General features: G+C 37.0%; 1 protein-coding gene across 3 annotated transcripts in view; it reads right to left on the reverse strand.

Annotated features, from left to right (window-relative positions):
- LOC123548783 (uncharacterized) overlaps positions 1 to 12,365 on the reverse strand; it is a 60,118-nt gene that overhangs the window by 21,728 nt on the left and 26,025 nt on the right. For all 3 annotated transcript variants that reach the window (XR_008371377.1, XM_053546047.1, XM_053546046.1), the window contains 2 exons: positions 4,911 to 4,947; positions 1,897 to 3,622 (listed from right to left, as the gene is read on the reverse strand). Coding sequence is in view for 2 of the 3 variants with exons in the window: in XM_053546047.1 (XP_053402022.1) it covers positions 1,897 to 3,622; positions 4,911 to 4,947 (1,763 nt within the window). In the remaining variant the exon portion in view is untranslated. The remainder of the gene's footprint in view (positions 1 to 1,896; positions 3,623 to 4,910; positions 4,948 to 12,365) is intronic.

Genomic DNA, 12,365 nt, shown 5'->3' on the forward strand with positions numbered 1-12,365 from the left:
TTGTCTCAGTCTAACTAAGAACAATAATGAAATTTCAAATAAATCCTGTAAGTACTTACTGATATAAATCCATTTTGATTACAATCAGGGGAGGTAATCAGATATAAAATAACTGCAACCTATGATTGGATCTGATTTGTCATGGAATCCAAGATTTATTGTTGTTGAAGATATTTTGGAAGTTTGTATCAAATAAAACCATAAATGAAGTCTCTATATGGCTGCAAAAGCCAAAATAGCCAATTTTGGACCTTTAAGGGGCCATAACTCTGGAACCCATGATGGAATCTGGCCAGTTGAAGAAAGGAAGCAAGATCTTGTGGTGATACAAGTTGTATGCAAGTTTGGTTAAAATCAAATCATAAATGAAGCTGCTATTGTGCAGACAAGGTCAAAATAGCTAATTTTGGCCCTTTCAGGGGCCATAACTCTGGAACCCATTATGGGATCTGGCCGGTTCAAGAAAGGAACGGAGATCTTATGGTGACATAAATTTTGTGCAAGTTTGATTAAATTCAAATCATAAATGAAGCTGCTATTGTGCAGACAAGGTCAAAATAGCTAATTCTGGCCCTATCAGGGGCCATAACTCTGGAACCCATATTGGGATCTGGCCAGTTAAAGAAAGGAACCGAGATCCTATGGTGATACAAGTTGTGTGCAAGTTTGGTAAAAATAAAATCATAAATAAAGCTGCTATTGTGCAGACAAGGTCAAAATAGCTAATTTTGGCCCTTTCAGGGGCCATAACTCTGGAACCCATGATGGGATCTGGCCAGTTCAAGAAAGGAACCGTGATCTTATGGTGATACAAGTTGTGTGCAAGTTTGGTTAAAATAAAATCATAAATGAAACCACTATCATGCAGACAAGAAATTGTTGACGCACGCACGGACTGACGACGGACGATGGACGAAGGGTGATCACAAAAGCTCACCTTGTTACTATGTGACAGGTGAGCTAATAAGATGAAGATCTGACAAAGGTGTAAAAAATGATCTCCTTTGACCTCATGTAAAGAGCTGTAAATGCGAAATTAAAGCTTAAATTCCAATGAAGTTTCTCTAAAACACTAATGTCAGCAGCTTTCCTAAATACTGGGAAAAGGCTTGAACCAAATTATATACCGTATTTTCCCGAATTAAGGCCCCCCTTCTAATTAACGCCCCCCACCCATTTTGGAGGGGAAAAAAGTCAACAAGAACGGGAAAAAAATCACCTACCTCATTTTTATAAGTCCACATAATAAGTAATTTACAGTACTAAAGTCCAATGTATTAAAACTTAAACACACTTTTAAACAGTCCATGTACCGTAAGTACAAAACATTTGTACTAAGTACTGTATGTCTCCAATCATCAAACAGAATATTAAACGGTAAATTTTTTGATTTTTTTTTACACCACTCACGCACACGTTTCCTGCCGACTTTAAACAAACTTGCGGCAATGTGTTTACCCTTTTCTTTGGCAGTTTTAATAACTTTTAATTTAAAAGCAGGCACAGCAGCGTGTCAAACAATTGACATTGTGTATTGTGCTATTAGCTACCCACATGTACTAAGGAAAATGTTATCGGAGTACACAGCTGTTTGGGTCATGACGTAATGTGTAATGTCGCGAGCGTGTCAAAAAAACAGACATGGAATACACGAGGTACCGTATTTAAATTCATAACAGACACACTGCATTAAATTGGATGCCAAATAATTACGTTTTGGGGGGATTAAACAACACAGAAACACTTTACAGCTAGTTTGAACGATGCTTTTAAGTTTTGCAAAAATTTTCATTTTTTATTTTTTTACCTCAAATGAACGCCCCCTCTTTGTGAAATGTAACGCCCCCGGGGGCGTTAATACGGGAAAATATGGTACTACTTATATGTCAGTCCTACCTGATTCATTATCATTGATTTGGCACTGTCTGTAATATCTAAACATTCCTCGCCTTTCTTTGACTTTACAGAATTCGGATATCATGCCTTCTTCAGCTCGCCATATCTCATCCTCTGGGCTGTAAGGACTCAGTGGTTCACGTATAACCTTAACTACAGCTTTCTCGTCATGTCCTGACCTTGCCATTTTTAATACCAAATGAACACTTTTTGTTTTATCAGATTTTAAACTTTCAGAGAGCTCTAAATCTTCCCTCATGTACTCTAATTCTGCTTCTATCAAATGTAAATCTTCTGGTAATGCAACAAATTTTGGTGGAATCTCATCTTTTAAATCATATGTTTCCGTACTCTCCTTTTTAGTGTTCTGCGTTTCAACATCTGACTTTTCTTGATCAAGTTTTAAAGAATTCACCCTGTCTGACAAGTCTTCAATGAGTTCCCATGCGTACATTTGCTCGTTAAAGCTATCATCCGAGATACATGAACTGATCTGATCATCAGTGTCAGTGGTAGAACTGTTAAGATCAGTGTCTCTCTTATCTCGGTAATCCTGATAGGACGGCGAATTCTTCATCATTGCACTTGGTATATCACAGTTCTCTAATATTGTAGCACTATCACACTGTTGGCTTTCCTCAGGGTGTTCAGCACTATCTTTTTGGCACTTCCTTAAGCTTTCAGAACTGTTAAGTTTCAGTTTCACAGCTGAATTGTTATTACTGAACTTTGGTAAGACTGACCCAGCTTTTGGAGTGGCATCTCGATCAGAGCCTTTATAATGTATTGCACTGTAGGTATCATTTTCACAAGGGTTTTGAACATTTACAGGAGTGGATGGTCTCTCAATGTCACTCTCTACATATTTACATAGTTCTACATCTACCACCTCCACCTCTGACTCCCAGTCTTCCGAGAATGATTTGGTGGAATAAGTGAACACATCTGGTGAGGAATGTTGGTTTCCTTCCATAGGAATCACACCAATATCTTTTTCATTTATACAGTTTCCTAGGCATCTATTGTTGCGTTTTCTAACTGCACTGTATGTATCATTTTCACAAGGGTTTTTAATATTTACAGGAGTCGATGGTCTCTCAATCTCATCTTCTTCATCTACATATTTACACAGTTCTACATCTACAACTACAACCTCTGACTCCCAGTCATCCGAGAATGATTTGGCAGGGTAAGTGAACACATCTTGTGCGGAATGTCGGTTTCCTTCCGTAAGAATCACACCAATATCTTTTTCATTTAAACGGTTTCCTGGGCATGTATTGTAACGTCTTCTTACATTGTCCACATCTAAGTCAACTCTGCTATTCTGTGCACTAAGGCTTCGTATTCTATCTGATTTGGGAATCTCCTGATTTTGATAACTTTTAGCTGTTTCTACTTTTGCCATGACATTTACTTGAAAGTCCAACTCATCGTCCCAAAATTCTTTTCTGTGACTTGTAGAAATGTTAGACGGAACACTATACGATCTTGAAATATTTGCTTTCATATTTACAGTGTTTTCATTTTGATGGGACAATTTTCGAGCCCTCTTCTCCTTCAACTTGTAACAGGCGTTTTGATTTAAATTCTGCGCCTGAATATTGTCATTGGTTAACAGACTGTTAAATGGTTGTATCTTGTTCACAGTGGTAGCTAAACACTTGAGATGTTCACTTCCGAAGGAAAATGTGGTTACTGCTGAATCGTCAACATCCTCCCAATTCTGTAAACATAGCAAAAATACATATTGTTAAAGTAGTCTGTAAATAAATATTTCATGTCCAATATTGTACATTATGAAAGTAATACTAACTACTAGCAATTAACATTAATGTTCTAAATACTAACTGGAAGATTTGGAGTTTGAATGCAGTGTTAACTATTTGGAGTTTGAATTTTTTCATACAGAGCAACAGTTACTGTTTTTCCACAGCTCCATAAATGATAAGGTACTTGCACTCCTTACAACCTCTCCCTTAATAATTGCCTAATGTTGTAAAACAGTTACTTGCACCCTACCCCATATACTTGTTTAATGTGGTAAAACAGGTACTTGCACCCCTACCCCATATACTTGTTTAATGTGGTAAAACAGTTACTTGCACCCCTACCCCATATACTTGTTTAATGTGGTAAAGCAGGTACTTGCACCCCTACCCCATATACTTGTTTAATGTGGTAAAACAGGTACTTGCACCCCTACCCCATATACTTGTTTAATGTGGTAAAACAGGTACTTGCACCCCTACCCCATATACCTGTTTAATGTGGTAAAACAGTTACTTGCACCCCTACCCCATATACTTGTTTAATGTGGTAAAACAGGTACTTGCACCCCTACCCCATATACTTGTTTAATGTGGTAAAACAGGTACTTGCACCCCTACCCCATATACTTGTTTAATGTGGTAAAACAGATACTTGCACTCTTTACATCCTCACCCTCAATACTTGTCTTGTTTAATATGGTAAAACAGGTACTTGAACTCCTTACGCCCTCCCCCTCAATACTTGTTTAATGCGATAAAACAAGTACTTGAACTCCTTATGCCCTCCCCCTCAATACTTGTTTAATGTGGTAAAACAGGTACATCAACTCCATATGCCCTCCCCCTCAATACTTGTTTAATGTGATAAAACAGGTACTTGAACTCCTTATGCCCTCCCCCTCAATACTTGTTTAATGTGGTAAAGCAGTTGCTAGCAATTCCACCCCATATACTTGTTTAATGTGCTAAAGCATGTACTTGCACCAAAAAACATATGCATATTGTGGTGAAACAATTACTTACATCGCACCTCTCAAAACATTTGTTTTACTGTGGTAAAACAGGTACTTCTGTATTTCTGACAAAACTATTCAAAATTTTATAAGTACCCGGTACCACAGACACCAATAAACAACTACATGTATGTGAGCTTAATATTATCCATTTCCTACTTTTAATTGCTGTCCAGGACATAACGCCCCTATCTGCAATATTCACTTACTGAAAAATTTCATGACTTACCAAATCATCCTGGTTTTCTGTCAGGCTCTCTAACATACTGAAAAATGGTGAGAAAAATGACATGTATATAACATCCATACATTTTTAATATAGGCTTGCCTGACTGTTAAGAAAGGCACTTCATTTTCATGTTTACTGTCCTCTCCTGCTTTTTGTGAATGAACATGTTTAACTAATACGAAGGTTGAAGGAAAGCTGTTGGAACTCTTTGAGTCACTAAATGAAGGAATTTGGACATTTTTTTTCTTCAGTCAGTGAATAATGAGATATTTAGTAAGTCATAATAAACGTGCAACAGAAAGATCTCAAGTTTTTAAAAATATATTTTACAATGTTTAGACTGAAAGTAAATGCAGAGTGATTCGAGAAATATTATCAAACTGATTACCAGTATTACTGCTAAATTTGTGATCTTTAATATTTATTATAAATTGCTTTTCATTGTAAAATAATTGCTATTGTGCAATATATCATTCTGGACACACATGCCTATAGCTTAAGTGACCCTTGTCATAGCAAGTGAACCACACCATGAGAAAACCAACATTGTGCGTTTGTGCATCCCTGCAGTCTGGTCTGGATCCATGCTGGTTGCAAACAGATTGTGTTGGTTTTCTCATGGCACGGCTCATATAAGAAATTCAATCCTGAAGCCTCCTTCATTTAATCAGCCTGATAATTGAGTCACCCAGCACCTTGACTGAACATGTCCACACATCTAGTTTTTACAAAGTGCTAGCATTTGTTAACTAGAAGATGCTTTTGTAAACAAGAGGGCCAAAATGGCCCTAGGTCGCTCACCTGAGAAACATACTATAACAGTGTAAACATGTTTTACCTAGGGATTTCATGGAAACAAATATTCTGGCCAATTTTCATTAGAATTGGACCAAAAATGTGGTCTCTTGAGTTTAAACAAGTATTTTATTTGATATGATCTAATGACCTAGTTTTTGAGGCCAGATGACCCATATTCAAATTTGACTTAGATTTCATCAAGACAATCATTCTGACCAAATTTTATGAAGATCAATTGAAAAATACAGCTTCTATCGCATACACAAGGTTTTTCCTTGAGTTGACCTAGTAACCTACTTTTTGACCACAGATGACCCATATTCAAACTTGACCTAGATTTCATCAAGGCAATCATACTGACAAAATTTTATGAAGATCAATTGAACAAGAGCTGTCCGTAAGGCAGCCAAGCTCGACTATCCGAAATATTGTCACAGAAGCAGGAGATTATTACCCAAAATGTTAAATATCAAAAGAGTTTTAAGTTCGAAAGGGGACATAATTTGGCCAAAATACGTATCAGATTATGGGACTTGATGTTATCAACTAGTTTTATAACCCAGAAGAAACATGTTAAGTTTCAATTCAATATCTGCATTAGTTTTGGGGATAGTAACTTGCATGTAAAACTTTAACCAGAATTTTCTAAGTCCAAAAGTGGGCATAATTTGCTCAAAATACATGTTAAGAGTTATGGAACTTGACCCAGTGAGGTTGGTAATTGACCTAGAAAAAGAATAAATAAGTTTCAAAGCTATATGCCTTTTGGTAATAGCTGTATGTACTTGCACGCAAAACTTTAACCAGGATTTTCTAAGTCCAAAAGGGGGCATAATTTGCCCAAAATACATGTCAGAGTTATTGGACTTGGTGCTATCAACTAGTTTTATAACCTCGAAGACACATGTGAAGTTTCAATTTAATATCTGTAGTAGTTTTGGAGATATTTACTTAACCAGGATTTTTTAAGTCCAAAAGGGGGCATAATTTGCCCAAAAGACATGTCAGAGTTATGGGACTTGGCCCAGTGAGGTAGGTAATTGATCTAGAAAAAGAAAAAATAAGTTTCAAATCTATATGCCTTTTAGTAATAGCTGTATGTACTTGCATGCAAAACTTTAACCAGAATTTTCTAAGTCCGAAAGGGGGCATAATTTGGCCAAAATGAAGGTCAGAGTTATGGGACTTGGTGCTATCCACTAGTTTTATAACCCTGAAGACACATGTGAAGTTTCAATTCAATATCTGCATTAGTTTTGGAGATAGTAACTTGCATGTAAAACTTTAACCAGAATTTTCTAAGTCCAAAAGGGGGCATAATTTGCTCAAAATACATGTTAGAGTTATGGAACTTGACCCAGTGAGGTTGGTAATTGACCTAGAAAAAGAATAAATAAGTTTCAAAGCTATATGCCTTTAAATGATAGCTGTATGTACTTGCATGCAAAAACTTAACCAAGGTGTGACGCCGATGCCGACGCCAGGGTGAGTAGAATAGCTAGCCTATTCTTCGAATAGTCGAGCTAAAAATACAGCCTCTATGGCATACACAAGGTTTTTCTTTGATTTGACCTAGTGACCTAGTTTTTGACCCCAGATGACCAATATTCCAACCTGCCCTAGACTTTATCAAGGCAATCATTCTGACTAAAATTCATGAAGATCAATTGAAAAATACAGCCTCTATCGCATACACAAGGTTTTTCTTTGATTTGACCTAGTGACCTAGTTTTTGACCCCAGATGACCCATTTTCAAATTTGGCCTAGATTTTATCAAGGTTATCGTTCTGACAAAATTTCATGAAGATCAGTTGAAAAATACAGCCTCTATCGCATACACAAGGTTTTCTTTGATTTGACCTAGTGACCTAGTTTTTGACCCCAAGTGACCCATTTTCGAACTCAACCTAAATTTCATCAAGGTTATCATTCTGACCAAAATTCATGAAGATCAATTGAAAAATACAGCTTCTATCGCATACACAAGGTTTTTTTTTGGTTTGACCTAGTGACCTAGTTTTTGACCCCAGATGGCCCATTTTCGAACTCGGCCTAGATTTCATCAAGGTAATCATTCTGACTAAACTTCATGAAGATCAGTTGAACAAGAGCTGTCCGTAAGACAGCCAAGCTCGACTATTCGAAATATTGTCCCAGAGGCAGGAAAATATTACCTTAAAAGGTTAAATATCAAAAGAGTTTTAAGTTCAAAAGGGGGCATAATTTGGCCAAAATGAAGGTCAGAGTTATGGGACTTGGTGCTATCCACTAGTTTTATAACCCTGAAGACACATGTGAAGTTTCAATTCAATATCTGCATTAGTTTTGGAGATAGTAACTTGCATGTAAAACTTGAACCAGAATTTTCTAAGTCTAAAAGGGGGCATAATTTGCTCAAAATACATGTTAAGAGTTATGGAACTTGACCCAGTGAGGCTGGTAATTGACCTAGAAAAAGAATAAATAAGTTTCAAAGCTATATGCCTTTTGGTAATAGCTGTATGTACTTGCACGCAAAACTTTAACCAGGATTTTCTAAGTCCAAAAGGGGGCATAATTTGCCCAAAATACATGTCAGAGTTATTGGACTTGGTGCTATCAACTAGTTTTATAACCTCGAAGACACATGTGAAGTTTCAATTTAATATCTGTAGTAGTTTTGGAGATATTTACTTAACCAGGATTTTCTAAGTCCAAAAGGGGGCATAATTTGCCCAAAAGACATGTCAGAGTTATGGGACTTGGCCCAGTGAGGTAGGTAATTGATCTAGAAAAAGAAAAAATAAGTTTCAAATCTATATGCCTTTTAGTAATAGCTGTATGTACTTGCACGCAAAACTTTAACCAGAATTTTCTAAGTCCGAAAGGGGGCATAACTTGGCCAAAATGAAGGTCAGAGTTATGGGACTTGGTGCTATCCACTAGTTTTATAACCCTGAAGACACATGTGAAGTTTCAATTCAATATCTGCATTAGTTTTGGAGATAGTAACTTGCATGTAAAACTTTAACCAGAATTTTCTAAGTCCAAAAAGGGGCATAATTTGCTCAAAATACATGTTAGAGTTATGGAACTTGACCCAGTGAGGTTGGTAATTGACCTAGAAAAAGAATAAATAAGTTTCAAAGCTATATGCCTTTAAATGATAGCTGTATGTACTTGCATGCAAAAACTTAACCAAGGTGTGACGCCGATGCCGACGCCAGGGTGAGTAGAATAGCTAGACTATTCTTCGAATAGTCGAGCTAAAAATACAGCCTCTATGGCATACACAAGGTTTTTCATTGATTTGACCTAGTGACCTAGTTTTTGACCCCAGATGACCAATATTCCAACCTGCCCTAGACTTTATCAAGGCAATCATTCTGACCAAAATTCATGAAGATCAATTGAAAAATACAGCCTCTATCGCATACACAAGGTTTTTCTTTGATTTGACCTAGTGACCTAGTTTTTGACCCCAGATGACCCATTTTCAAATTTGGCCTAGATTTTATCAAGGTTATCGTTCTGACAAAATTTCATGAAGATCAGTTGAAAAATACAGCCTCTATCGCATACACAAGGTTTTCTTTGATTTGACCTAGTGACCTAGTTTTTGACCCCAAGTGACCCATTTTCGAACTCGACCTAAATTTAATCAAGGTTATCATTCTGACCAAAATTCATGAAGATCAATTGAAAAATACAGCCTCTATCGCATACACAAGGTTTTTTTTTGGTTTGACCTAGTGACCTAGTAATTGACCCCATATGACCCATTTTCGAACTCGGCCTAGATTTCATCAAGGTAATCATTCTGACTAAACTTCATGAAGATCAGTTGAACAAGAGCTGTCCGTAAGACAGCCAAGCTCGACTATTCGAAATATTGTCCCAGAGGCAGGAAAATATTACCTTAAAAGGTTAAATATCAAAAGAGTTTTTTAAGTTCAAAAGGGGGAATAATTTGACCAAAATGCATATCAGTTATGGGACTTGCTGCTATCAACTAGTTTTATAACCCCTAAGGCACATGTGAAGTTTCAATTCAATATCTGCATTAGTTTTGGAGATAGAAACTCGCATGTAAAACTTTAACCAGAATTTTCAAAGTCCAAAAGGGGGCATAATTTGCCCAAAATACAGGCCAGAGTTATGGAACTTGATCCAGTGAGGTTAGTAATTGATCTAGAAAAAGAAAAAATAAGTTTCAAATCTATATGCCTTTAGTAATAGCTGTATGTACTTGCACGCAAAACTTTAACCAGAATTTGCTAAGTCCAAAAGGGGGCATAATTTGGCCAAAATGAAGGTCAGAGTTATGGGACTTGCTGCTATCAACTAGTTTTATAACCCTGAAGACACGTGTGAAGTTTCAAATCAATATCTGCATTAGTTTTGGAGATAATAACTTGCATGTAAAACTTTAACCAAAATTTTCTAAGTCTAAAAGGGGGCATAATTTGCTCAAAAAACATGTCAGAGTTATGGAACTTGACCCAGTGAGGTTGGTAATTGATCTAGAAAAAGAAAAAATAAGTTTTAAATCTATATGCCTTTTAGAAATAGCTGTATGTACTTGCACCAAAAACTTAAACCAGAATTTTTTAAGTCCAAAAGGGGGCATAATTTGGCCAAAATGAAGGTCAGAGTTATGGGAATTGCTGCTATCAACTAGTTTTATAACCCCGAAGACACATGTGAAGTTTCAAATCAATATCTGCATTAGTTTTGGAGATAATAACTTGCATGTAAAACTTCAACCAAAATTTTCTAAGTCTAAAAGGGGGCATAATTTGCTCAAAATACATGTCAGAGTTATAGGTCTTGACCAAGTGAGGTTGGTATTTGATCTAGAAAAAGAAAAAATAAGTTTCAAATCTATATGCCTTTTAGAAATAGCTGTATGTACTTGCATGCAAAACTTTAACCAGAATTTTCTAAGTCCAAAAGGGGGCATAATTTGGCCAAAATGAAAGTCAGAGTTATGGGACTTGCTGCTATCTACTAGTTTTATAACCCTGAAGACACATGTGAAGTTTCAAATCAATATCTGCATTAGTTTTGGAGATAGTAACTTGCATGTAAAACTTTAACCAAAATTTTCTAAGTCCAAAAGGGGGCATAATTTGCTCAAAATACATGTCAGAGTTATGGGACTTGACCCAGAGAGGTTGGTGATTGACCTAGAAAAAGAAAAAATAAGTTTCAAAGCTATATGCCTTCAATTGATGGCTGTATGTACTTGCATGCAAAAACTTAACCAAGGTGTGACGCCGACGCCGACGCCAGGGTGGGTAGAATAGCTAGACTATTCTTCGAATAGTCGAGCTAAAAATACAGCCTCTATCGCATACACAAGCTAAATGTTGACGGACGACAGACGCCTGACATCGAGCGATCAGAAAAGCATTGCTCAGGTGAGCTAAAAAGCACATAGTCGTATATGCAAGAAGTCAATAGGGGACAAGAGTGAAAGTCAAAGAGACACTGATGATCGGCTGCAACAGGAATCACCTTCTTGGCATGTCCAATCATCCCACTAAGTTTCAACATTCTGGGCCTAGTGATTCTAAAGTTATGAAATTGGATACGGTTTTTCATGTTTGGGCTCCTGTGACCTTGACCTTTGACCAAGTGACCCTTAAATCATAAGGGGTCATCTACTCTGCATGTCCAATTATCATATTAAATTTCAACATTCTGGGTCAAGTGGTTCTCTAGTTACTGATCGGATATGGTTTTCCATGTTCAGGCCCCTGTGACCTTGACCTTTAATAGAGTGACCCTAAAATTAATAGGGCTCATCTCGTCTGCATGACCAATCATCCTATAAAGTTTCAACATTCTGGGTCAGGTGGTTCTCAAGTTACTGAGCGGAAACGGCTTTCCATGTTCAGAGCCCTGTGACCTTGACCTTTAACAGAGCGACCCCAAAATTGATAGAAGCCATGTCCTCTGCATGACCAATCATCCTATTAAGTTTCAACATTTTGGGTCAAGTGGTTCTCAAGTTACTGACCGTAAATGGTTTTCCTTGTTTTGGCCCCTGTGACCTTGACCTTTAACACAGTGACCCCAAAATCAATAGGGGATATCTACTCTAAATGACCAATCATCTTATGAAGTTTCAACATTCTGGGTCAAGTATTTCTCAAATTACTGATCGGAAATGGTTTTCTATGTTCAGGCCCCTGTGACCTTGACCTTTGATGGAGCAACCCCAAAAGCAATTGGGGGTAGTCTACTCCATAAGCCCTGCCATCCTATGAAGTTTCAAGATTCTAGGTCAAATGGTTCTCCAGTTATAGATCAGAAATGAAGTGTGACGTACGGAAGGGCTGACAGACGGACGGAAGGCGACATAATTGTTGACAAAAAGTTCCAACCACATGCATTAACAGATTGTAAAAATATTAAAGGAACTGTTAATTTTTAGGAACACTTGTGGAACACCAAGTGAAAAGAGGGAGATAATTAGGTCAAAATGGAAGTCAGAGTCACGGGACTTATTAGGTCAGAACTTAACAAGACCATAGTTTTTATGACAAACTATCCAATACTTTAAAGAGCTATTAAGAAACAAGAATTTTACTACATTTTATAAGTTCAAAAGCTAGATTTTTTTATGAGTAAACTTGCATTACAATTAAAGGTGGGCCGATGGTCTAGTG

This window comes from Mercenaria mercenaria, chromosome 6 (assembly GCF_021730395.1).
Source record: "Mercenaria mercenaria strain notata chromosome 6, MADL_Memer_1, whole genome shotgun sequence".
Lineage (NCBI taxonomy): Eukaryota > Metazoa > Mollusca > Bivalvia > Venerida > Veneridae > Mercenaria > Mercenaria mercenaria.